Source organism: Cetorhinus maximus, chromosome 15 (assembly GCF_964194155.1).
Source record: "Cetorhinus maximus chromosome 15, sCetMax3.hap1.1, whole genome shotgun sequence".
NCBI classification, from domain to species: Eukaryota; Metazoa; Chordata; class Chondrichthyes; order Lamniformes; family Cetorhinidae; genus Cetorhinus; species Cetorhinus maximus.
Window position 1 is genome coordinate 24,294,746 of NC_135893.1, and position 25,623 is coordinate 24,320,368.

The following is a 25,623-nucleotide window of genomic DNA, read 5'->3' on the forward strand; positions in this document are numbered from 1 at the left end:
CTAAGCGAAATTCACAAAAATAAATTTTTCTCAAAAGGTTAGAAGGATAGTAGATGGAAAGTGCTAAAATATCACACCAGTACAAATGATTATCTTAGGTTAGGGTTTAAGCACACTGTTAGAACAGAACAGGAACAGCCATCCCCTGCATTTGGCATACTTTACAGGGTAGAGTTTGATGTTGACACTTGGTGCCAAAAGCAAAAAGCATTGTATTCCTTTAGAAAGACATGCATTTTATATAGCACTTCTCACAACTACCAGATGCCTCAAAATGCTTTACAGCTAATAAAGTACATCCTATCAACATCCTGGGAGTTACCATTGACCAGAAAATGAACTGGACTAGCCATATAAATACAGTGGCTACAAGAGCAGGTCAGAGGCTAGGAATCCTGCAGCAAGTAACTCACCTGCTGACTCCCCAAAGCTTGTCCACCATCTACAAGGCACAAGTCAGGAGTGTGATGGAATACTCCTCACTTGCTGGATGAGTTCAGCTACAAGAACACTCGAGAAGCCTGACACCGTCCAGGACAAAGCAGCCTACTTGATTAGCACCTGATTTGCAAACATTCACTCCCTTTACCACCAATGCACAGTGGTGTGTACCATCTACAGGATGCATCACAAGAACTCACCAAGGCTCCTTCAGCAATACCTTCCAAACCCACGACTGCTACCATCTAGAAGGATAAGGGCAACAGACACATGGGAACACCACCATCTGGAAATTCCCCTCCAAGGCACTCACCATCCTGACTTGGAAATATATCGCAGTTCTTTCACTGTCGCCAGGTCAAAATCCTGGAACTCCCTCCCTAACAGCACTGTGGGTATCCCTACACCACACGGACTGCAGCAGTTCAAGAAGGCAGCTCACCACCACCTTCTCAAGGGCAACAAGGGATGGGCAATAAATGCTGGCCTAGCCAGCAACACCCATGTGCCGTAAAATCATTTTTAAAAAAAATTCAAATGTATTCACTGTTTCCTTTTCCGTTAATGACATTCCTCATCAAAAATACATGAGAATTAAAAACATAGGCTTCAGCTGAAATTTGAGAAAGCCCATAACCCCATTTAAATTCTTCTGGAATAAGAACGGTTTCCTTTATATTTTACTTGGCGCGCTTCTGCGAAATATCCATCTTCACTGGTGTCCAGTGAAGAGCAGAATTTGCTGAACAATTCAAAAGGTCTTTCTTGAACAGTTGTTGCAACGTTATGAGGATTATGAGGCAATGTTCCCTGGAATAAAATTTTATAGACTACAGTAGCCAGAGAACTTTCCAGCACTGGCAAATGTACACAAAACTGTATTCAGGGGTTTGTTAGTTTTCTGAATACATCTGGCATTGAACAGTAGATATCACCAGGAAATGGTCCGAGCAGCAGTACATGGCGACTAATAATTTCAAATACAAAATCAGACAAACAGACTCAATATTTCTGCACATTAAGTAGCATAAAACTAACTGCTAACCCTTCCTTTTCATCTGTTCATTCACTGAAAAATGAAAACTAAAAGAAAATGATTAAAACTTTAAGTAATAATTTAATACTTCAAATAGTTTTCCCTGGTTAACAGTTTCTAGGCTTCTGTTATTCAGGATTGCATAAGTGCATTTGTAAAGTGGGAAAATTATCAGTACCTGAAATGAACTAGCCAATTTGTCTGCAAAACAAACTTCAGCAATGAAGTTGTGCCTTTATCTTCTGCCCATCGATATTACTAGTGTATTTTAAACAGTGAAGTAGATCTTTTTACTGGATTTGCCGAGTGCAATTAGAAGCACTGGAAAGGCCAGTACATCATAGGCTATTATATTCAATTGGTAACTTGTGATAAATTACAACTACAAACACCATTATTTTGTCATAAGAGGTTTACTCAATGACCCAATGGGTAAAGCCTTTGTCAGGGAAGCACTAAGCCATATAAAAAAAAGTTGGTGATTCTATTCCTGGTCTGGTCCAATTTAGCTGATTTTATCAGGCCAGCAATCCCTGGGCTAGAAAGCAGAAGTCAATCAAAACCTGACTGTCTGATCCCCACCTAGTCTTCCTGCTAAAAGATGCACATGTGGATATCTTGCATGTGGCATTGGTTGAGAAGCTCTAGATTTACTGAAAGAATGCTCAAATGGAAAGGTACCAAAGGCGAAGCCACAAGTATGTGGGGTAATAGCAGTGCCACATTGTGGATACCTTAGTAGTGGCACCAAGGCATGAAATGGATACTGACTTTGGATAAGAAAGGTAGAATAGAAAAATGGTGCACTATCATTTAAATTGAGCACAAGATTTGTTTTACTGTGGAAATAAAATCCATAACTTAATAAAGAAATAGCTGAATCCTCAACAAATCAAAACAAAAAGCTAAAAGCTACTGCGGATGCTGGAAATCCAAAACAAAAACAGAACTACCTGGAAAAACTCAGCAGGTCCGGCAGCATCGGCGGAGAAGAAATCAGTCAACGTTTCGAGCCTTCATGGCCCTTCGTTCTGCCGAAGGGCCATGAAGGCTCGAAACGTTGACTGATTTCTTCTCCGTCGATGCTGCCGGACCTGCTGAGTTTTTCCAGGTAGTTCTGTTTTTGTCCTCAACAAATCAAATCCGTTGATCCCAGAGCTCCATCTTTTCAGCAACCAAATGCTTAAATAATTCCTGGGTTTTTGCCTCCACGACTTGAGCTGCAATTCTACTCTATATGTTGGTTCACGCTTCACGTGAATTTCTTTAGTCTTAAATTTACAGATAGGTGCTTGAATCTGTGTTCCCACATCGCACACTAAATAACAGCTTAAAATAATATTCTAGATTTACTTTTTACATTCTTATAACTACCTAATAGGCTATATTAGATTAAACAAACATACAAATTAGGAGCAGGGATAGACTATTCATCTCCTCAAACCTGCTCTGCCATTTGACAAGATCATGGCTGATCTGAACGTGGCCTCAACTCCGCTTTCCTAACTGCCCCATAACTCTTGGCTCCCTTTTCAATCAAGAATCTATTTAATTCAGTGTTGAACAAATACAATGATCTGCCTCCACTTGTCTCCGAGGAAATGAATCCCACAGGCTAACGAGCCTCAGAGAAAAGAAATTCTCATCTCCGTCCTGAATGGGAGACCTCTTATTTTTAAACTATGTCCCCTAGTTCTAGTCTTGCCTTTAAGTGGAAACATCCTCCCAGCACCCCCTGTCAAGACCCGTCAAGATCTTGCATTTCCAATAAAATCACCTCTCATTCTTCTGAACTCCAATGAGTATTGTTATGAGATCCAGACTTACTAAGTCTCCAGGGGGCTGGGAACTATAACTCCAAGCATGCCTCAGGAGTTTCTTTGCATGTGTGGGCCATGAGCAAGCTGTGCATATGCACCACAGGGTTTTGGAGTTCTCAGGGCCCCTGCGTGAAGATAAAAAAGAGACAGTGCAAAAGCTCCAGTCGTGACTAGGAGCAGAGTGCCATAATCGAGAAGAATCCCAGAGAGAGGGGGGAAGAAAAGAGAGGAGCAGAGAAAGAGGCTCCAAGCAGAAAAAGGCCTGCAGTTGGCAGACTAAGTAATAGGGACTCGAGAGAAGCCCTGGAGATTGAAGAAGGCAGCAGAATGTCAGTGATTCCATGCTGCGGGCCACTGGGGCTAAGGTAACCCTTTGAAGCAGTAGTATTCTGCTCAACGTGGCCCAAGGGCTGTAGCTGTGCTTGTGAGTTGCTGCTGGGCTGCTGACTTGGGAACAGGGGAATGGAGTTTCAGGAGATGAGATTGAAACCCTGTGAGGTGGGCCGTCGTTGAGGCCAGCCAAGTTGGAACGACACTTGGAGAGAATTCTAAGGCGAGATCTTCGAAGGTGAAGACAGGAATTCCTCGTGAGAGGGACAGTTTTCAATGAGATTGGTTGAGTCCCAGTGTTTACTGATGTCTGGATGGGGTGATGAGAAATCAGTGGAATCTGTCTTGTTCACATCTGCCATTTATTGTGCAGTGTAGTACATTCGACCAGTTTGCCCGTTAGTTCACATGTACCTTATATTACCCCTGAATATTAGAGTATAAGATATTGTAAATTGTTTTATCTTTCTGACCTTGTATAATAAAGTTTATTTTTGTTTGTACAAAACCCATGGAATCTTATGGTTTTATTTTCATAGCAAAAGTTTTAGATCTCAAACTTTGTTCACTTTAAACAAAAGTTACTGACCCCTAACTGGATTGTACCAAAAACCTGGGGGGTCTGGTTCAGGATCATGACAGAACAGGCCCAACCTGTTCAACCCTTCCTCATAAGACAACCCATTCATACCATGAATCACTCGCGTGAACCTTCTCTGAACTGCTTCTAATCAATTATATCATTTTTCAAATAAGTAGACTAAAATTGTACACAGTACTTCAGATGTGGTCTCACTAAGGCCCTCAACAGCTGTAACAAAACTTCTCTACTTTTATATTCCATTCCCCTTACAATAAACACCAACATTTCATTGGCCTTCCTAATCACTTGCTTCACCCACATGCTAACTTTTTGTGATTCATGTACCAGGACACCTAGATCCCTCTGTACCGCTGAGTTCTCCAGTCTCTCTCCATTTAAACAATGTGTTTTTCTATTATTCCTGCCAAAGCAGACAAGTTCACATTTTCCCACGTAAACTCCATCTGCCAAATTTTTGCCTACTCACTTACCTGTATTCCTCTGTAGACTCTATGCCCTCTTGACAACTTACTTTCTTACCTGTCTTTGAGTCATCTACAAATTTTGCTTCCATGTTTTTGGTCCCTTCAACCAAATCATTGATATCGATTGTAAATAATTGAGGCCCCAGCACTGATCCTTGTGGTACTCCATGAGCTGTATCCTACCAACCCGAAAATGACCCACTTATTCCTACTCTCTGCTTTCTATTAGCTAGCCAATCCTCTATACATGCTGATATGATTCCCCTACACCATAAGCTCTTATTTTGTGTGGTAACCTTTGATGTGGCACCTTACCAAATGATGAGATCACCTTACAGACGGTTCCTTTTCAAACTCAAAAGCCAAGTCTCTTGACTTTTTCATAGTTCAACACTTTCGAATTAGGGATCAATCTTGTGGCTCTTCTCTGCACTGCTGCTAACATCTGAATGCCTCCCTCATGTTTCAGTAACCAGAACTAGATGCAGTACAATCTAACCAGTCCACTCTATAGCTTAGCTATCCAACAGGTATCTACTGCTCTGGCTATGTAATTTAACATTCTTATGGCCTTATTTATTGTTGCCAAAATCTCTAGGACCAATGGGATAGTGCACAGCTACTTTAGTCCCCTTTGTGTTTTGCAAGATCAGCCACCCAATGGAATGAGCAAACATCATCTATCTTGTGTTAACTCAATCCCTCTTCAGTGAGATTGAAGGAATATGTACACACGCATAAGTTCCAGTCCCAGTTTTTGCTACCATGCTGGTACATACAGGGCAGCAGCAGTCAATACACATAAGAAACGGATGGATAGGTCACTTAATTAAGTGACATTACTGAACCCAAGTAGTCATCTGCGGCAGACCCAAATAAGAGATTTAAACTTAACTCCATTTGGGAAGCTACTGTTGCAAAATTTAACAGTAGCTTCCCTCAATGCTCTTTCAAGATACATTCGCAAAATTAATGGCTTGGTATGTAAACACTTTGTCACCAGCTGTCCATACCTTGTTGGAACACCATTACTACAGGAACTAGTTTGAAGCATAAATGGCAGCAAGTTGATTGCCATAATGCTTTCCTGTTTTAAAAAGAAAGTGAATTGAGAGTTTCATCTAATACCGTGAACCAAAACATATCTAATATCCCTTAAAGGAGTTTCTACCTTGCAAATATTGCCTGATCCCATTTTTGCCCAATGGCCACACAGGCAGGTCAACTTGGGTTATTGGATAGCAATTAAGCATCAACGCTCTATCCAAGCTACTCTCCCCAACCCAAGGGCTAAAATTAATAAATAGTAATATCTCTTCCACTGGACTAAGTTCAGCTACTAATTAGGGAAATAAACTGGGAGTTGCCCACAGACTCATCAAGGAACAGCCTGCCATAGTCATACTCACCAATCATACCTTACAGTCAATCTCCCAGACACTTCCATCACCATCCCTGCATGTGGCCACCCCGGTCTTTGTGGAGATGAAGTCATGTCTTCACACCAAGGACACCCTCCATCATGTTGTGTAGCACTACCATCATGCTAAATGGAATAGATTCGGAACAAATCTAGCAACTTCAAACTGGGCATCCATGAGGGACTGTGGATCATTAGCAGCAGTGTGATTATACTTACCACAACCTGTAACCTCATGGCTGAGCAAATCCCTCACTCTACCAACAAGCCAGGGGGCAATCCTGGTTCAATAATGTGTAGGAGAGCATGCCAGGAGCAGCATCAGGCATAGCTAAACATGAGGTACCAACCTGGTGAAGCCACACACAGCACTAAACAGTGGAAGCAGCATGTGTGAGACAGAGCTGAGCAGTCCCACAATTTTTTTTATCATTCATTCATGGAATGTGGGTATCGCTGGCTAAGCCAGCATTTATTGTCCATCCCCAATTGCCCTTGTTCAGAAGGTATTTAAGAGTCAACCACATTGCCGTGGATCTGGAGGCACATGTAGGCCAGGCCAGGTAAGGACAACAAATTTCCTTCTCTAAAGGACATTAGTGAACTAGATGGGTTTTTATGACAATCAGCAATGGTTTCATGGTCATCATTCGACTTTTTTTAATTCCAGGTGTTCAGTGAATTCAAATTTCACCATCTGCCATGACGCGATTCGAACCCGGATCCCCGGAGCGTTAACCTGGGTCTCTGGTTTGCATCCCACTACACCGATGGATTAGGTCAAAGCTCTACGGTCGTGAATGGTGGTGAATAATTAAACAACTAATTCCAAAAAACATCCCCATCCTCAATGATGGATGGAAAACGTCAGTGCGAAAGATGAGGCTGAATCATCTGCAACCATCTTTAGCCTCAGGTACCGAGTGGATGATATAGTATTAGGGTGTTCAGGAATGCAAGGGTAATGTGAGACTGGGGAAACAGTACCACCCACATTATGATGCAGAGTCACATGGTACAGTTGAGATTCTGGTAGAAGTTGGTATGAAGATAGCAACTAGTCAGGACTATATCTTATAAAAATGTATATTGTTGTGTGTTATTAATGAACAGTTATTGTTCAACCATGCAAGCCTCTAGACCACTTCATGAAACAACAAACAACATTTCAACAGATGATCTATCTCGTCCTACACCTGTCCCCAGGATCATAGAAATCTGTTTTCAGCCAATTCAATTCACTCCACTCGATATCAAGAAATGACTGAAGGTGCTGGACACAACAAAGGCAATGGGCCCTTGCAACATCCCAGCTGTCGTACTGAAGACTTGTGCTCCAAGTAGCACCCCTAGCCAAGCTGTTCAAGTACAACTACACCACTGCATCTAGCTGACACTGAAATAGCCCAGGTATAGACAATGTGTCCACAAAAAGGCATGACAACTCCAATCTAGCCAATTACTGCCCTACCAGTCTACTCTTGATCATCAACAAAATGATGGAAGGTGTCGTCAACGGTGCTCTCAAGCAGCACTCTCACAGCAATAACCTGCTCACCAGTATTCAGGTTGGGTTCCACCAGAACCATTCAATTCCAGGTTTTATTACAGCCTTAGACCAAACATGGACAAAAGAGTGGAATTCCAGAGGTGAAGTGAGAATGACGGCCCTTAACATCATGGCGGCATTTCAGCAAATGTGACATTCAGGGGCCCCAATAAAATTGGTCAATGTGAATCAGGGAGAAAACTCTCCAATGGTCCGAGTGATACCTAACACAAAGGAAGATGGTTATAGTTGTGGCTGTTGGAGGCTAAGTATCTAAGACCCAGGACATCGCTGCAGGAGTTTCTCAAAGTAGGCCCAACCATCTTCAGCTGCTTCATCAATGACCTTCACTCCATCATAAGAACTGTGGGGATGTTTGCTGATGATTGCACAATGTTCAGTATCATTCACAACTCCTCAGATACTGAAGCAGTTCATGCCAGAGTGCTGTTAGACCTGGAAAACATTCAGGCTTGGGCTGATAAGTGGCAAGCAACAGTACACCATACAAGTGCCAGGCAATGAATGACTATCTCCAACAAGATTGAATCTAACCATCTCCCCTCAATGCTCAGCAATATTACAATTGCTGAATTCCACGCTATCAATATCCTGAGGGTTACCATTGACCAGAAAATTAACTGGATCAACCACATAAATACTGTGGCTACAAGAGCAGGTCAGACTCTAGGAATCCAATGGCGAGTAACTTGCCTCCCGACTCCCCAAAGCTTGGTCGCCAATTACAAGGCACAAAGCTAAAGTGTGATGGAATATTCTCCATTTTTCTGGATGAGTACAGCTTCAATAACAGTTAAGAAGCTCAACATCATGCAGGACAAATTAGCTCATTTGATCAGCATCCCATCCACCATCTTCAGCAATCACTCACTCCATCACCAGCACACAGTAGCTGCAGTGTGTACCATCTACAAGATACACTGCAGCAACTTGCCAAGCCCTGACAGTACCTTTCAAACCCACAACCTCTATCACCTAGAAGAACAAGACGGCAGATGTATGGGAAGAATACCACCTGTAAGTTTCCTTCCAAGTCACATACCATCCTGAGTTGGAATAATATCATTGTTCCTTCACTGTCGCTGGGTCAAAATCCTGGAATTCCCTCCATAACAGCACTCTGGGTATACCTACACCACATGGGCTGCAGTGGTTCAAGAAGGGGGCTCACCACCACCACCTCAAGGGCAATTAGGAATGAGCAATAAATGCTTGCCTTGCCAGCGACATCCACACCCCATGAACGAATAAAAAAAATTTCTATATTTGCACACAATTTGTGTAATGCACAATGTGCCAATCTGTCAAAAGTTAGTGTCAAACCATGTCATAGAATCTTCAAATGTGGCCAACAAATCTTTGGATTCTTAATGTAATTTATCAATGAGTAGGAAAATATCCTGTACCTCCCTAAAGACCCTGTCAAAGGTTCACCACTTGAAATATGCTGACAGATCTGCTGCGATTTTCAAGCTTTTTTTAGTTTGTACTTCTATAATTCACTTTTAACTCTTCAATATATTTAAGTGAAGAACATTTGCCGTGCTTAAAGCTGTATACAATCCAACCACTGCAATAAAAGTGGAACATTTTCCTTCAAAAACTGCCGTTATTTCAGTGAACAACTCTGATGTGAATGCACTGAAACCTGTCTACATCTCTCAGAATCTACAATTACAATCTGTCAGTCAACAGACCTACACATTTATTTACCAAACCTAAATTCAAAACAGAACAAAAATCAGTGATTGGCGGGGGCTGGCAATGCATCAATGTTGCTGGGATTATAGTGAAACTATTTTAATTAGGAAGTGGTTGAGTTGCCTTTGTCTGTGTGTGTGAAGGGACAATGGTAGGAATTTCCACTGTCAGTAGAAAATGATCCATTAATTCAGTCTGCAGCCTCTGCAGTATCAGCCCCACCCCCACAATGTCTGCACACACAACCATGCATACTGCACTTCTGTGCCAACAGGATCTGTACTCTTCATAGCAAAAGCTCCAAAGCACCTGAAAACAATCAAATACATTCAAGACATTTGAATCCCTCCACCGCCTTCAAGGTTCTGTAAAACACTGCACGACAGAAATTCAATACAGTTCTTTTATAGTTTCCTTGATCCAAATGATTTAAGTGAAAGCCATCAAATTGTGTTTTTCAAAATTACATTCATTTTACTCTGTTTTTCCTCCTCTTCCCCCAAACTCCAAAATCAAACACACCCATATAATAAATCTAATTAAAACAGCAAAAGTGTCAATGAAAAGTAGTTACTAGATGGCTTATTTGAATACTACTTTTTGTTTAACTAATTTATTTTCTCATGTAGCAAGAAGATTATCAACATTGCCCAAGCACACTATATATGATAGTTATTTATGCAATACAGATTTTCAATTTATCCTCATCTTGTCAGCAACACCGACATTTCTGAATAATCACCATTCAATACTAATATTGAATATGACTGCAACTTCATTCACTTTTATTTTAGTGTTTATTCTGTATCAGATTACATGAAATGTTTGCGACAATCTTTAGTGTCAGCACCAAGGTTACAAATTACTGCTTGCTCATGAAGCACAGATATTAATATCTCCTGTCCACCTCCACAGCCCCAAGTTACCCTTCTCTCCTAAGGTGTCAACTCATACTGGGGTTTCATTCCACAGCCCTGGTTTCTCAGTAGATCTCATCCAACTAGATATTTCTCATGTACAATCTTAAATAAAGCAAACTATTTATGTAACAAGGTCGTCACAAGTGAATTTGATTTGACTCCTAACCAGACACTCATATGTGCCCACTTTCCAGCAAAAGTCAGCAGACTGTATTCATGAAGAAAGTCTTGGTTAAATTTTCTCCTCTTTAGTATTGAAGAGACATGCTGTTGAAGCTTTTTGGCTTGCATGCATCAAGACAGACATAAGAATGCCAAATTTCAAAGGGAGCAACAATTTATACTGCATGAGAAAATGGTGTTGATTGGCTGGCAAGTCAACTCTAACTGGTCGAGGCATTGCCATGGAGAATGCACCAGGGAGCTATTTGTCTCCCGTGCTTTTATTTAATTCAAAAAAGGTGCAATGCCTGGACATGTTCCTTTTGCCTGCATAGGATAGGTCCCTGCACAACAAGCAAGCGTAAGTGAGCCACATCATGAGCCCGACAGATAATCCTATATTGGCTTTTGGTGTAATTCTTAGTACTCTCGGGGTTGTTCAACAAGTGCTGTCCAATCACATCCAACATTAGGCATCAAACAGCACGTCCATTTGGCTGTTCACAATAGGCAGAGTGCTGACCATACTCAACCTGCCCGTGCTTGCAAAACTCAGAACAAAATAAGCACAGGATAATGACTGAACAGGACTTGGTACAAGTTAGGATATGGGATCAGATTTTTGAATGAGCTGAAGTTTATGGAAGGAACAAGGCAACAGGAAAGCCAGAAGAGCATAGGAATTATTTGGTCTAGAGATAACAAAGGCATGGATGAGGGTTTCAACAGCAGATAAGCTGATGTGGAGCCATGTTATTGAGGTGAAAGTAGGCAATCTTGGTGGCGAGGAGGATATGGAACTGAGGATCAGCTCAGAGTCGGTGGTCAAGTCAGAACTGAGAGGGAATACTCTCAACTTGTCTGCAGCTCCAACAACATTCAAGAAGCTCAACACCATCCAGGACAAAGCAGCCCACTTGTTACGTACCACATTCACCACCTTAAACATTCACTCCCTCCACCACCAGCACACAATGGCAACAGGGTGCACCATATACAAGGTGCACTACAGAAACTCTCCCAAGAGTCCTCCGACAGCACCTTCAAACCCGCGACCTCCACCACCTAGAAGGACAAGGGCACCAGGTGAACGGGAACGCCATCACCTGCAAGTTCCCCGTCAAGCTGCACACCATCCTGATTCAGAACTATATCACAATTCCTTAACTGTTGCTAGATCAAAATCTTGGAACTCCCTTCCTAACAGCACCTACCCTAGATGGACTGCAGCAGTTCAAGAAGGCAGCTCACCCTCATCTTCTCAAGGGCAATTAGGAAAGGGCAATAAATGCTTGCCTTACCAGTGAAACTCAAATCCCATTAGCAAACAAAAACATGAGAGCTGAATGTCATCAGCACACATAGTCATTATGCCACATAAGGCCATTCATTCCATCAAGTCCATGCTGGCTTTCTGTAGGGCAATTCAGTCAGCCCCATTCCCTCACTCTATCCCCACTGACCTGCAAGTTTATTTCCCTCAAGTGTTTAACCACTTTCCTTTTGAAATCATTGATCATCTCTGCTTCCAATACCCTTGTAGATAGCGAGTTCCAGGGCATTACTACTCACTATGTAAAAAAGTTCTTCCCCACTCGCTACGTAAAGAAGTTCTTCCCCACACTCCCCTGTATCTCTCACCCAAACCTTAAATTTGTGTCCCCTAATCCTTGTGCCATTAGCTAATGAGAACAGCTTTTCTTTTCTACCTTATCTGAAACTGCCATAATTTTGTACACTATCAGATCTTTCCTCAACTTCCTTTGCTCATAGGAGAATATCCCCAACTTCTTCAACTTAAACTTGTGGCTAAATTCCCTCATCCTTGGAATCACTCTGATAAATCTCCTCTGCACCCAGTCAATGACCTTCACATCCTTCCTAAAGTGTGGCAACATGTGGAACATGACGTGTTTTTGGATGATGACACTGAGGGGTTGCGCATAGTTGAGAAATAAGAAGGGGATCAAGGTAGATCCTTGGAGGTCTCCAGAGGTAATGGCGTGGGAACAGAACAAGAAGTCACAGCATGTGATTCTCTGGCTACGACAGAATAGATGAGAATTAAACCAGCAAGGGCAGTCCCATGCAGTAGGATGATGGAGAACAGGCAGAGACGGAGCTTTGTGCAAAAAGCTGCAGACAGCGCAATCATACAAGTAATCTGCCCATCACAACAACGGATATGAAACTGATTTGCATAATAACACCTAAAACACTGTAGTAAGGTGAGATGAGTTTGAGCTAATGCATCTTAGTGTCCCAGGTACTTATGTTAAGGTAATGAATAGGAAAGCCACACAGATCAGGAGTGCCCCCAGTTCCATCTTTAGTCTGTGCTGAGCTGGTAGAAAGAGAAAATTAGCCAGAATTACTGATCTCTAAATACAATGGCCACTGTCACCAGGGTTATGCAAGCACTGCTGGTTAGGATCCCCCTGCCCCTCCTAATTTTGCTCTAATATGGTCCCAGAGGTCAAATGGGACCCAAGAAACTACATCCCAGCAAAGAATTAAAAACCTTCAGGAGGTGGGAAAAAATTGATGAGAAAGGTCCCAGATATGCTTGTGGTCATCTAGAATCCCAAAGCTTCTGGAGGTTTAAAATAACTACAAATTACAGGGAAGCTTTGCTGTATGTAACCATCTTGGCTAAGTCCACATCCTCATAAATATTTTTGATTGGAAGGTCTTAACACCATCAGAAAAAACGGTATCAATAACTGATCGCTTTCTACTTCTCTTTAGCTCTGAAGAAGAGTCATACGGACTGGAAATGTTAACTCTGTTTCTCTCTCCACAGATGCTGTCAGACCTGCTGAGTTTTTCCAGCATTGTCTGTTTTTATTTTAGTATCTATAACTGGACTGTCTGACCAAGGTTTGGTCAGAGGTTACAGAACATTGTAATCTAATCCAACTACATTCTATATTTTTTTTAGAAACATCACATTAGGCTTTTAAACCTAAATGCTTTGGCTCTGACAATGCAACTTATAGAAGCTCCTGATTCTACCTCATTTAAATTCAACAGAAGTTTCTTCGTTTGGCAAGTGTAAGGAATTTAAAAGCAAAACAGCATATTGTGGCTTAACAAGCCGTGCCAAAGCAGTAGAACTGAATAGGAGTTCATTTCCATGAGTCCCCACAGCACAAACTCCTGATCACTAGACTTTTGGGAGAGACTTTCCCCAACAAAGTAAGGGAAATTGAAAGGTCGACCACCCAAGCCGATCTCAACTGTTGATCAATTACAAAAGCCATATCGGCAGAAGTTTGGGAGCAGATTATTTGTTTCATCTCTAAGTCCAGAGCTGGAACAAGTTAAGGCATGGAAAGATTCGATATTTAATGTTCCAGTTTAACTGCTGTAACAATAAGCTTTGGAATTGGTAATTATCTAGTCTGAGTTTGGCTCAATAAAGTACTGTACAGCAGATCAAGTACACAAAGCTAAACCAAGCTGAAGGGACACATTTCTTTCCTGGCAATGATTTTAGTGCTAACGTGTATGTGAAGGCAAAGCTCTTGCATCAACTACCAAAAAGGAAATTTGGGTCTCTATCTAGTAAACATGATAAAAGTTACACAATAGGTAGCTTAAAAAAAACAGCTAATATAAAAATGGAACTGCTGAAGGTTGCTTAGTAATGCAATTAAATTTTGTACAGGTGCAGCAGTACATAGTACAACATGACCCTAGTCAGAAGTCCATGACATTTCCAGGTCTCAGGTTATCAGATGGGCAGGGAGGGTCAGAGAAAAGGACATAAAAGAGAAAAAAAGAGCAAACCCTTAGAACAACTTCCAATTATATAGCACCTTGAATGCAGGGAAATATCCACAGGCTTCACAGGAGCATTATTAATCAAAATTCGACATCAAAACATAGAGGAGATTTTATGGCAGGAAATTGGTTAAAGCTTGGTCATGGAGAAGAGCAAGAGCTAGAGAGGTTTTAGGAAGGGGATTCCACAACATGGGGTCTCGGCAGCTGAAGGCAGGGTCACCAATGATGCAGCAATGAAAGTTGAGGATATATAAGAGGTCATAATTGGAGGACAGCAGGGATCTGAGAGTTGTAGGGCTAGAGGAGGTTACAGAGATGGAGAGCTATTAAGCTGTTCAGGGATTTGCAAAAAAAAAGTTCAAAATCAAAGCGTTGCTGTCCTGGGAGCCAATGTAGGTCATGAACACAATGGGTGAATGGGGCTTGGTACGAGTTAGGATATGTGCAGCAGAGTTTTGGATGAGCTGAAGTTTATGGGTGGTGCAAGATGGGATGCTGGTCAGGGGAGCATTGGATAGTTGAGTTTGGACGTAACAAATGCATGGGTTAGGGTTTCAGCAGCAGGTAAGCTGAGGGAAGGGTAGAGATGAGTGGTAGAGTGACTACCCAGTACAACAGATACTTTCTATAATCAACTAATCATGCTAACTCAGCTTTTTTTGTGTGGGGGGGGGGGGGAGGTTGCAGTGGGCAGGGTGAGTGATTAAAGCATCTATTCTCCCATTTTTTTCTGCACTGTTCCCTAGATTTCCCACCAGGCCACAGTGAACAAAACTCCCAAGCATTGGTGAAACCATTTTGTAAACACAAAGCTGATTTCTTTTGATGCTGAGGAGTTTTGCTTTATATAACATAACTCTGATCCTAATCATGAAGGGGCATAAACAGAAAGTAGCAGAGAAGCAAAAAACATTGTATAATGTTAAGGGTGTAAAGGCATTAGAAGGATGCAGAAAAGATTCATGAGAATGGTTTCAGAGATAAGGAGTTTCAGTTACACAGATTGGAGAAGCTGTGACTATTCTCCTTGGAGAAGGTTGAGAGGAAATTTAATGGAGGTATGAGATATTCAAATCATGAGCATTCAGGACTGAGTTGATAGGGTGAAACCATTCCCACTGGAAGAAGGATCAAGAACCAGGTGACACAGATTGGCAAAAGAAACAACTGCAACATGAGGAAAAACTTATTTTATGCAGCGCGTGGTTAGGATCTGGAAAGCACTGCTTGACAGTGTGGTGCAGGCAGATTCAATTGTGGCTTTCAAAAGAGAACTGGATCATTATCTATAGAAGAAAGATTTGCAGTGATATGGGGAAAAGGCACAAGAATGGCACTAAGTGAATTTCTCTTGCAAAGAGCCAAAAGCACAGGACAGGCCTCCTTTTGTGCTGTAACCATTCCATAATTCTATTATTGCACTCAGGCTAAAACTCTAAATTTAAAGAGGGAAGTAGGGGAGTGATATCCGGAATAACCTTTGAATTGCTAACAAGGTGTGAATGGTTGCACTGACTTCATGGCCTTGTTGGAAACTCAATTCACGAGTGCTGGCATCTTGCCCCTGCCTGCAACTTCCCTGCCTGGATACACTTTCCACCATCTGTCCTGCGTCAACCACCATAGTGATGGTGGGTCTCTCATCACCAAATCGCAACTTGACCTTTCCCCCTACTCTTCTGATACCTCCTCCTTTGAGCGCTTCATCTTGTTTCACCTTTCCATTAAACTCCTTTGTTGTCCACACATTTCAACCCCAGGTTTTCAGAGATATAATCACATCTGCACTGAGCAACTTTTCAACCTTGGTGGCTTCCATCTCCATTTTAACTCACTTTGCCACTCTTCCGAGTTCACTGCTCTCCTGACTTCCCTTAACCTCTGTCTCCAAATAAACTCTCTGACCCATGTTCAAGGCCACCTTCTTGACTTTGCCACCTCACGTAGCCTCTCTATTCAGATCATCTAAATCACATACAAGGCCACCTATGATAGGTCACTATCTACTTTCCCTCACCACCCACATGCCCTTTTCAGACCAACTTCTTTCTATGTCCATCCTAGCAAAAAACTCGAGTTACCTAAAATGGCATTTTCTAACCCGCAACCTGCCTTTCATGTTCTGTTCTCCATGATACTAAGTCACTCCCTCATCCTCTTCTTTGATGCCATGCCAGGGTGAATGACCATGATGGGAGTGGGCAAAGATTACCAGTCTCCAAGTAAAGTCCAAACTGATCTGGGGAAACAATCTCTGCATGGCTAGTAGCAGACTACAACATAGTTAAAGTCAGAGGTATAGAAGCACTTAACACCTGCGAGAACAGCAAATCCATTTAAAAACTGGTCGTTTATCAATGCAAATATAATTAGCTAACATGAGTAGCTTTTCCCTCATTCCAATTTTCAATATTTTGCTCTCCTCTCCAAAGTAACTGAGGCTGGAGTTCTAAAGGCACAAGCAGCCACCCGTTATCGGGCCCTGGATCCACTTATTATGTATGAGCCTTGACAATCTGTTTAACCACAATAGCATCACAATTGACATCAATCGTATGTTCATGCAATGTTCACAGATTTACGCACTCTGACAAGGGGTGCTAAAGAGCAAACAAGAGGGCCCTGGCCAATCTGTTTTTCTCCCAAGCATGAGGATACAAACAAAAATTATTTTTAGTGCCTGACCCCCCACCACCCCAACTACCTCAGTTTAGATTGGCCAAGCCACTGTAGATTGAATTTGAAACATTCCTTTCTGTATGATACAATATCATACAATGTGACCCACATACACAGGCATTTGTGGAAGTCAGTTTGTCAAAACTGATAAAAGTCTCCATGTGTGTGCGACCCCAATAAAATATGCACCTATTTGTACCACAGCATAGGCACCAACCTAATTCCTCTTCCACTAAAGCATTCCATAGACCAGTATTTGTTTCAAACCTTGCCACAGTACATCTGATGTCTCCAATGGCTGCACTCAAGTTACACAGGAAGTTAAGTGCTCAGGTTGTATATCTGGACCTTGCTCGCATAGGAAGTCTGCAGACAGCACAGTAACTAATTCAAAAGCATCCTATATTTATTTCAGAGCAACCAGAAGATCAATATGGAAATAAATGTATGCAGTTATGACAAGTGATTCTGCAGAGATATCAATGCTGTTACCAGCCTTGATTAAATATACAATGCACTACAAGCAAGTATTGTCTCCTAAGTACAAAATAATAATACAGTAACAAAGGTTGCCCAGTTCATTGCATCTTCACACAGCATATTGAGAAAATTTAAAAACAAGCCTCAAGACATAAAGGGCAGGGAAATAAAATTTACAGCCCGAAAGTTATTTCAACTCTTCCTGCAGCATACTTCACTGCCTGACTGAAAAGGCAAGCCAGATGAATACCACAAAGAATACTTAGTGTAGTCCATGGTCATTCAACCACTAGATATTTCCTCCCAACTTGTATGAAAGCATCTGAACTGCACTCAACCCCTTCCCAGTGAGACAAGTGACTGGACATCCCATAATGTGTTACACCAACTAACCCAGGTAATTTAGACTGAGCAAAGAAACAAGAGTATAACAACAGCTTTAGATATACAACAAACCCTCCAATAATTAAAACGGCCTCAAGATTAGAGGCTTATACACACAACCATTTCCCAAAGCAAAGACTGAACTGAAGCTGGACAATCAACAGGTGGTTGCACAAAACATCTTAATAAAAACATCAACACAAATTGGTTTTAAATTTTTAATTGTAGATTTTAGTATATATCTTTTGCTTCAAGATCTATTCACAAATTCAAAACAAATAACTAAACTGCTTTTTACTGTTTTTTAGTATTGCGGGGTCTCCATCTGAAGATCAAACTAGAAATGAAAGTACTCACATAATTTTGAATTGGGCTGAGTTTCTCTGACAAAGAAATATATTTTTGTATGTATGGTGTAAATTCAGGCAGGAGGTACAACTTCAGAATATTTTGTACTTCTTTCTGGACCTGTTTCAATTACAACAAAATGTTAAATCAAAAGTCCTGAAATAAATTATACTTCAATAATGAAAAAAAGAGAAAAAAGTTTCTCATTTGCAAGTCAACACCACATCATGTCTTTCTGAATTCTCCATACTTAAAACAAAAGTAATTCTTGGGCAAAATTCCTCTGAGGTGCTAAATCCCAAGTGCCAATTAAATGCATGCAAGATAGCTCTTAAATTGCTAGCCACCTTTATGCACTTTAAATTTTCAGCACATGTTAAAGTGAACTATGCGTCCTATCCAAACTGAGGATAACCATTTCATATACAAAACGCCATTTTGACAGCAACGTGATGCTTAACTCTTGTCATTCATGTACTTGACACTGTTTGCTGTAGGTCTGATTTTACGAAAAGGGTGGGGGGACATACACACCAAAATCTGGATGTAACTAAGCATAGATTACCATGCCTCAGTAGCTTACTTCACACTAGATACACTGGCAAACAATCACTTGCACGAGAAAGATTTAACAGAAGATTTACATGGTTAAAAACCTTTGTGACTGACTGTTAATACAATACATTATTACACATTTCGGGATATAATACGGACTCAAGATCATTTTTCATTTTAGCTGACAATACAATTTTTATTTCCACTGAAGTACACTCACATTGTAATATTTTTACCCTAAATATCCTTACAATCAACACATTTCTAGATATCAGGGTGCTCTTACCTCCGAGTTAGAAGGTCGTGGATTCAAGCCCCATTCCAGAGGCTTAATGGGCACATAAAGCAAGCTGACACTCCAGTGTAGTACTGAAGAAGTGTTGCACTGGAAGAGGTGCCATTTTTGGGTGAAATGTTAAACCAAAGTGCCTCTCAGGTTGATGTAAAAGATCCACACCCCAATCTGAAGAACAGCAGGGGAGTTCTGGCCAATGTTTATCCCTGAACCAACACCCAAAACAAATCATTTGGTCATTTATCCCATTGCTGTTCGTGGGGCCTTGCTTTGTGCAAACTAGCTATTGCATTTCCTACATTATAACAATATTTACACTTTAAAAGTATTTAATTGGCCATAAAGCATGATAAACATACACGAAGCCTAAAAACTTGCCAACATGACTTTCAAAGGGCTGAATTTTTCATTTGTTGTCGAGATGCAAGTGTCTCTGGCAAGGCCAGCATTTATTGCCCATTGTCTAATTGCCCTTGCAAAGATGGTGGTGAGCAGCCTTCTTGAACCACTGCAGTCCATGTGGTGTAGGTGCACCCACAATGCTGTTTGGGAGGCAGTTCCACAATTTTGATTCAGTGACAGTGAAGGAACAGCAAAATATTTTCAATTCAAGATGGTGTGTGACTTGGAAGGGAACTTGCAGATAGTGGTGCTCCCATCTGCCTGCTGTCCTTGTTCTTCTGGATGGTAGAGGTCAAAGGTTTGGAAGGTGCTGTCAAAGGGGCCTTGGTAAGTTGCTGCAGGGCATCATGTCAATGGTACACACTGCTGTCACTTGGGTTGTTAGTGGAGGGAGTGTGTGTTTACAGTGGCAGTTGGGTGCTGATGAAGCGGGCAGCTTGAATGAAGGTAGAATAACAAATTTCATTCAACCTTCCTGTATTTTCATAAAAGATATTTCTTCCATTCACTTAGGTATCAAACACAGTGTTAATGTTTAAGTATCAAGGAAATTAAGCTGTGGAAGCATGCCTTCTCAAAGCTTTGAGCCACAAACTCGACAGGTTCCAGCGGCCTTCCAGAACCTCATGCATAACAACATAAGAAATAGGAGCAGGAGTAGGCCATTCGGCCCCTCAAGCCTGCCCCGCCATTCAATAAGGTCATGGCTGATCTTCCCCAGGCCTCAACTCCTCTTTCGTGCCAGGTCCTCATAGGCCCTTAACTCCCTGATATTTCAAAAATCTATCTACCTCCTCTTTAAATGCTTTCAGTGATCTAGCCTCCACAACTCTCTGGGGTAGAGAATTCCAGACATTCACTATCCTCTGAGAGAAGAAATTCCTTCGCATTGCAGTCTTAAATGAGTGTCCCCTTATTCTGTAACTATGTCCCCTAGTTCAAGGTTACCCCACTAGTGGAAACATCTTCTCAACATCTACCCTGTCAAGCCCCCTCAGAATCTTGTACGTTTCAATAAGATCACCCCTCATTCTTCTAAACTCTAATGAATAAAGACCTAACCTGTTTCGCCATTCTTGAAAAGTCAATCCCTTCATCCCAGGAATCAGCCTAGTGAATCTCTTTTGAACTGCCTCCAGTGCCAGTATATCCTTCCTTAAATACAGGGACCAAAACTGTACACAGTACTCCAGGTGCGGTCTCACCAACACCCTGTACAGTTGTAACAAGACTTCCCTATTTTCAAACTCCAACCCACTAGCAATACAGGCTAAAATTCCATTTGCCTTCTTAATTACTTGCTACACCTGCATGCTAACTTTTTGTGTTTCATGCACAAGAACACCCAGATCCCTCTGTGCTGCATTTTTTTGGAATCTCTCATAATAGTCTGCCTTTTGATTCTTCCTTCCAAAGTGCATGACCTCATGCTTCCCTACATTAAACCCCATTGTTTTTGCCCTATCTATATCCCCTTGCAGATTCCTTATGTCCTCATCACAACATACCCTCCCACCTATTTTTGTATCATCAGCAAATTTGAATACATTACCCTCTGCCTCCTCCTCCAAGTCATTAATATAGATAGTAAATAATTGAGGCCCTAGGACTGATCCTTGTGGCACTCCACTCGTTACGGTCTTTCAAATCCGAAAAAGGACTATTAATCCCGACTTTCTGTCTTCTGTGTGTTAACCAATCCTCAATCCATGCTAATACATTACCCCCAATACAGTGAGCACCTATCTTGTGCAATAACCTTTTATGTGGCACTTTATCGAATGCCTTCTGGAAATCCAAATACACTACATCTACTGGTTCTCCTTTATCAACTCTGCTTGTTATATCCTCAAAGAACTGTAGCAGATTTGTCAAACATGATTTCCCTTTTACAAAACCATGTTCACTCTGTTTGATTGCATTAAGCTTTTCTAAATGTCCTGCTATTTCTTCCTTAATAATGGGCTCTAGCATTTTCCCAACGACAGATGTTAGGCTGACTGGCCTATAGTTTGCGCTACTTTTTGTCTCCCTCCCTTCTTGAGCAGCACTCCCCTGCTTTTTCCTCACATCCCTATAATTTTTTTCTCCTTTAAATATTTATCTAATTCCCTTTTGGAAACTACTACTTAATCTGTGTCCATCACCCTATCAGGCAGTGCCAAATCTTAACCATTCATTGCATAAACAATTTTTTTCCCACATGGCATCTGTAGTTCTTTTGTCAATCACCTTAAGTCTGTGTGCTCTCGTAATTGATCCTTCAACCACTGGAAGCCGTTTCTCTTTATTTACTCAATCTAAGCTATTCATGACTTGAAATACCTCTATCAAGTCTCCTCTTAGCCTTCCCTGCTCCGAGAACTACCCCAGTTTCTCCAGTCTCTGTAATTGCATTTCCCTCATCCCTGGAAACATCCCAGTAAATCTTTTTTGTGCCCTTACTAACATCTTCATGCCTTTCCTACAGTGTGGTGCCCAGATTTGGACAGAATATTCCAAGCTGGGAGCAAGCTACTGTTTTGTATAGTTTAGCATAACCTCCTGGCTTTTGTACTCTATGCTTCTGTTTATAAAGTGCGTAAAGGTTTCAAAATCATGACAGAGTAAATAAGAAGAAACAGTTTACAGAGGCAGAAGGGTCAGTAATCAGAAGACACAGGTTAAAGATAACTGACAAAATAACTAGAGGCAACATGAAAAAAATACACAAGTTATGATCTGGAATGCACTGCTTGAAAGGACAGAGGGAGCAGGTTCAATAATAACTCAAAAGAGTAAAAATATGCAGGGCTATAGGGAAAGGGCTGGCATAGACACAATGGACCGAATAGTCTCCTTCTGTGTTGTAACACTATGTCTCAGCTCTTTGATTTAAAGCTGAGATAAACTCTGCAATTTAAAATTTCATCAGGACCCTTTGCTCCACATCTTTGCAACACACTTCCAATTCACATACAAAATCAATTTCTTTTATTTATTCTATGTACAAGTTAGTTCTGTCTTTAGTCTGCTTCTCTATTTTATGTTACTGTCACCATCCTTGAGCACCCTGTGCAATCTTCAGGAGGCTAATTTGGAAATGTTTATCTGATTTCCACTTACTGGTGCCATGAAGATAGTGGCTTTTTTATTATTCATTCATGGGATGTGGGTGTCGCTGGCTAGGCCAGCATTTATTGCCCATCCCTAAATGCCCCCTGAACAAGGGCAATTAAGAGTCAACCACATTGCTAAGGGTCTGGAGTCACGTGTAGGCCAGACCAGGTAAAGACTGCAGATTTCCTTCCCTAAAGAACATTAGTGAACCAGATGGGTTTTTAACCCCAGATCCCCAGAGGGTTACCCTGGGTCTCTAGAATACTAGTCCAGTGACAGAACCACTATGCCACCACCACCTCCCCTCCACTGTTCTCAATTAAATGACCACAAGCTTTATACTTGGAGTTTCAACTTTGTATCATATCTTTCCTTCACCATCCTCCCTGCAGAAAAATGCTACAAATAAAAATTTGAATTAACTATTTTCAGAGCATTTTCTAACCTCAAATTAACCATGTTTGGGTACCTTCTCTAGCAGATTACACCTGTTCCTGTCAATCCACTAACCATGTGCAGAAAGATATTGTGCTCTGTATGAAGTATATGTGTATCTACTTTCCATTCCCATACTGTACTATAGATTTTGGTGGGGAGGGAACTAGGACTGTTATCAGCTGAAAATTGAAACCATATTCATACAAAAAGTGCTATGTGCCCAAATTTGAAGGTTTGCAAAATTATATTAACAGGAACATGACACAATGCATAGTACAGAAAATCATTACCTCCTTACATCTAGTGGATTGCACACTTGATAGCTACTCTCTTTAACACAAGCATTCGCTGTTTTCAAGAAAAATCTAAACAAACCTCAACAAATAAATCTCAAAATCCATCACTTGGCCGTTTTTTTTACATGAACCCTTAAGCCCTTAAATAATTTCATTAGACTGGGAGCCCTACAAAAGGTATTGTACATAATCAGGGTGTTCCATCTAGTTTTTGGATAATAAAGGGAACAACGTGTTTTATTGCAGCATTATAGTGAGAAGTCGGTGCTAGGACGAATAAACACAAAAATCTTAACAGCAAAATAGTGTGGAAATTTGAAAAGTCCTATTTCAATATTCAAACACGATTCGATTTGGAGATGATATTGTTTTTAAAAATCTGGTAAAAAGGTGACTGCCTATTTCACAGATTAACAGAGTTATAACATATAAAGAAATAATACGTGGATGTTTGGCTAATCCTGACGACTCTCCTGCCAGAGATGTTTCAAATAACTGTCGAAGTGACATTTGGAAGAAATCCTGTCCACCGCACTACAACTCAAACAAGGATAATTAAGCAAGTGTGCAAAATACAATGCAATCCATTACATCATATGAGCCATGTAACGGAAGAAAGGATCAAAATAAAGTGATTTGCTGAACGCACACACATATTGGAACATTACAGTGTAGAAGCAATGAGCTAGGTAGAAGAGGAAAATAAACCTGTGCAGAACCAGATGATGTTTGGCAGCAATGATAAATGTAGATCCAATGCAAAAAAAATAATGACCGGGCGAAGTCAGGATGGAGCAAACGAATGTAAATGATCAGTTGTGTTGAAAGGGGCAAGCAAGCATTGATGGAGTTCCTTACCCAAAGCTCCCTGCTCGATGGTGATGACGATCTCATCCATTAACACCATGCGAAATTCCACCTCCTCCTCGGCGCATTTTTGTCGGAGGGCGCGCTCGATCTCCTGCTGCGGGTAATCCTGCAGGATCCGGCGATCTGTCACAAACCAGACCCGGGCGGACATGATTCAGGGACCAAACGAACGGGCAGCCCCGGGTAAAGGAGGGAGAAAGGATCAGGCTTCGGGGAGTGGGAGCTGCCGATGGATGGGGAGCGGAGCCAGCCTGAGACAAGCGGGTCTTTTTTGAGGGGGGGGCGGTGGCGGGTAATGGAGGGGCGGGCGCCGCTCCACCGATCGTCCTAAATACGCCCCGGGGGTTTTGTTTGGGGGTGTTTGCGGGGGGGGGGGGGGTGTCGGAGGGGAGGATGAGAGGGAAGCCTGTGAAGAAAAACAAAAATTAAATAAATAAACGTTACCGTTAAACGAGATGTCAGCCCCGTCCCGACCGATCGGTGGGTGGGTGGGTCGGGTTGGCCGCTAACTGATGGGAGATGGGGGGAAGGCAGGGGGTGGGGAGGGGGTGTTCAACGGAGTAAAAGGGGGAGGGGAAACTCTCTCTCTCCCCTCACCAATACTTTAAAGAGAAAAATCTCGAAGCGGCTGAAGGGAAAGGATTGTTTTCCTCCCCTCCGTTGCCCCTTTAGTAGGAGCAGGTGACGGTTATTCTCTTAGTTTTGTGTTTATATTGAAGTTATTTCTTTCCCTCTCCTCACGGTATCTCAAACCCCTCAGCAGCCGTTCTCTCGCTCGTTCGCTCTGTGTGTGTTTTTGTAGACAGACAGCGCTAGCCCTCGCGGCTTTGGTTTTGTTGTGAGTGAGTGAGGCGACCCAGGCGAGGTGGGAGTGGGGGGGTTGGTCATGAGCGAACCATTCACTGCGCATGCGCCCTGGCCCTCTGCCCCATTTCTCACACGGCATTTTTTTTCTCTCTCGTTCGTTCGAAGCGCGCGAACCTGCCGCGTGCCGGGCGCGGAATTAGCTCCGCGCGCTTGGTGGAGAAAGGGAGAGGAGGGGGGGGGGGGGGGGGTGTCTGTGGTGTGTGAAAGAGAGAGAGCGGCGCGCCTGCGCGGGATGCATCCTTCCTGCAACCCCCCCCCCCCGGGCTGGAGTCACGGACACGCGCACGAGCTTTCTCGACCTTCGCTTCCTCGCTCACGCGCTCTCGGACCCCCTCCTCCCTGCGTGCTGCGCATGTCAACCTCCTCCCCCAGTCTTCTGTTGTTGCTACGGTTGCTGGAGTTTTGGCTGTGCTTCGTGACCGCACACCCCGTTCCTCTTTCGATGTCCACGCGAGAGGGAACTGGAAAGTCGGCTCTTAATTCGATATTTGGTGTGGATTTTTTTTTAAAAAAAGGTCAATTTTGCTGCACCTCGCTGTGTTAAAAGTAAATCATTAAAAGAGTACAGCTCTCAAGATCTGGGTGACAGCAATTGTGGGAGGGGGCGTCTTGGTATCGTGCTCACAAGGCTTGGTCCATAGCAGCAAAGATTG

The 25,623-nt window shown here is 42.1% G+C and overlaps 1 protein-coding gene across 1 annotated transcript in view; it reads right to left on the reverse strand.

Annotated features, from left to right (window-relative positions):
- The window catches only part of rimkla (ribosomal modification protein rimK-like family member A), a 66,252-nt gene extending 41,884 nt beyond the window's left edge, over window positions 1–24,368 (reverse strand). Inside the window, exon 1 of the mRNA XM_078558145.1 lies at window positions 24,092–24,368. Coding sequence (XP_078414271.1) covers window positions 24,092–24,254 — 163 coding nt within the window. The 5' untranslated portion in view covers window positions 24,255–24,368. The remainder of the gene's footprint in view (window positions 1–24,091) is intronic.
- Window positions 24,369–25,623: the final 1,255 nt, after the last annotated feature.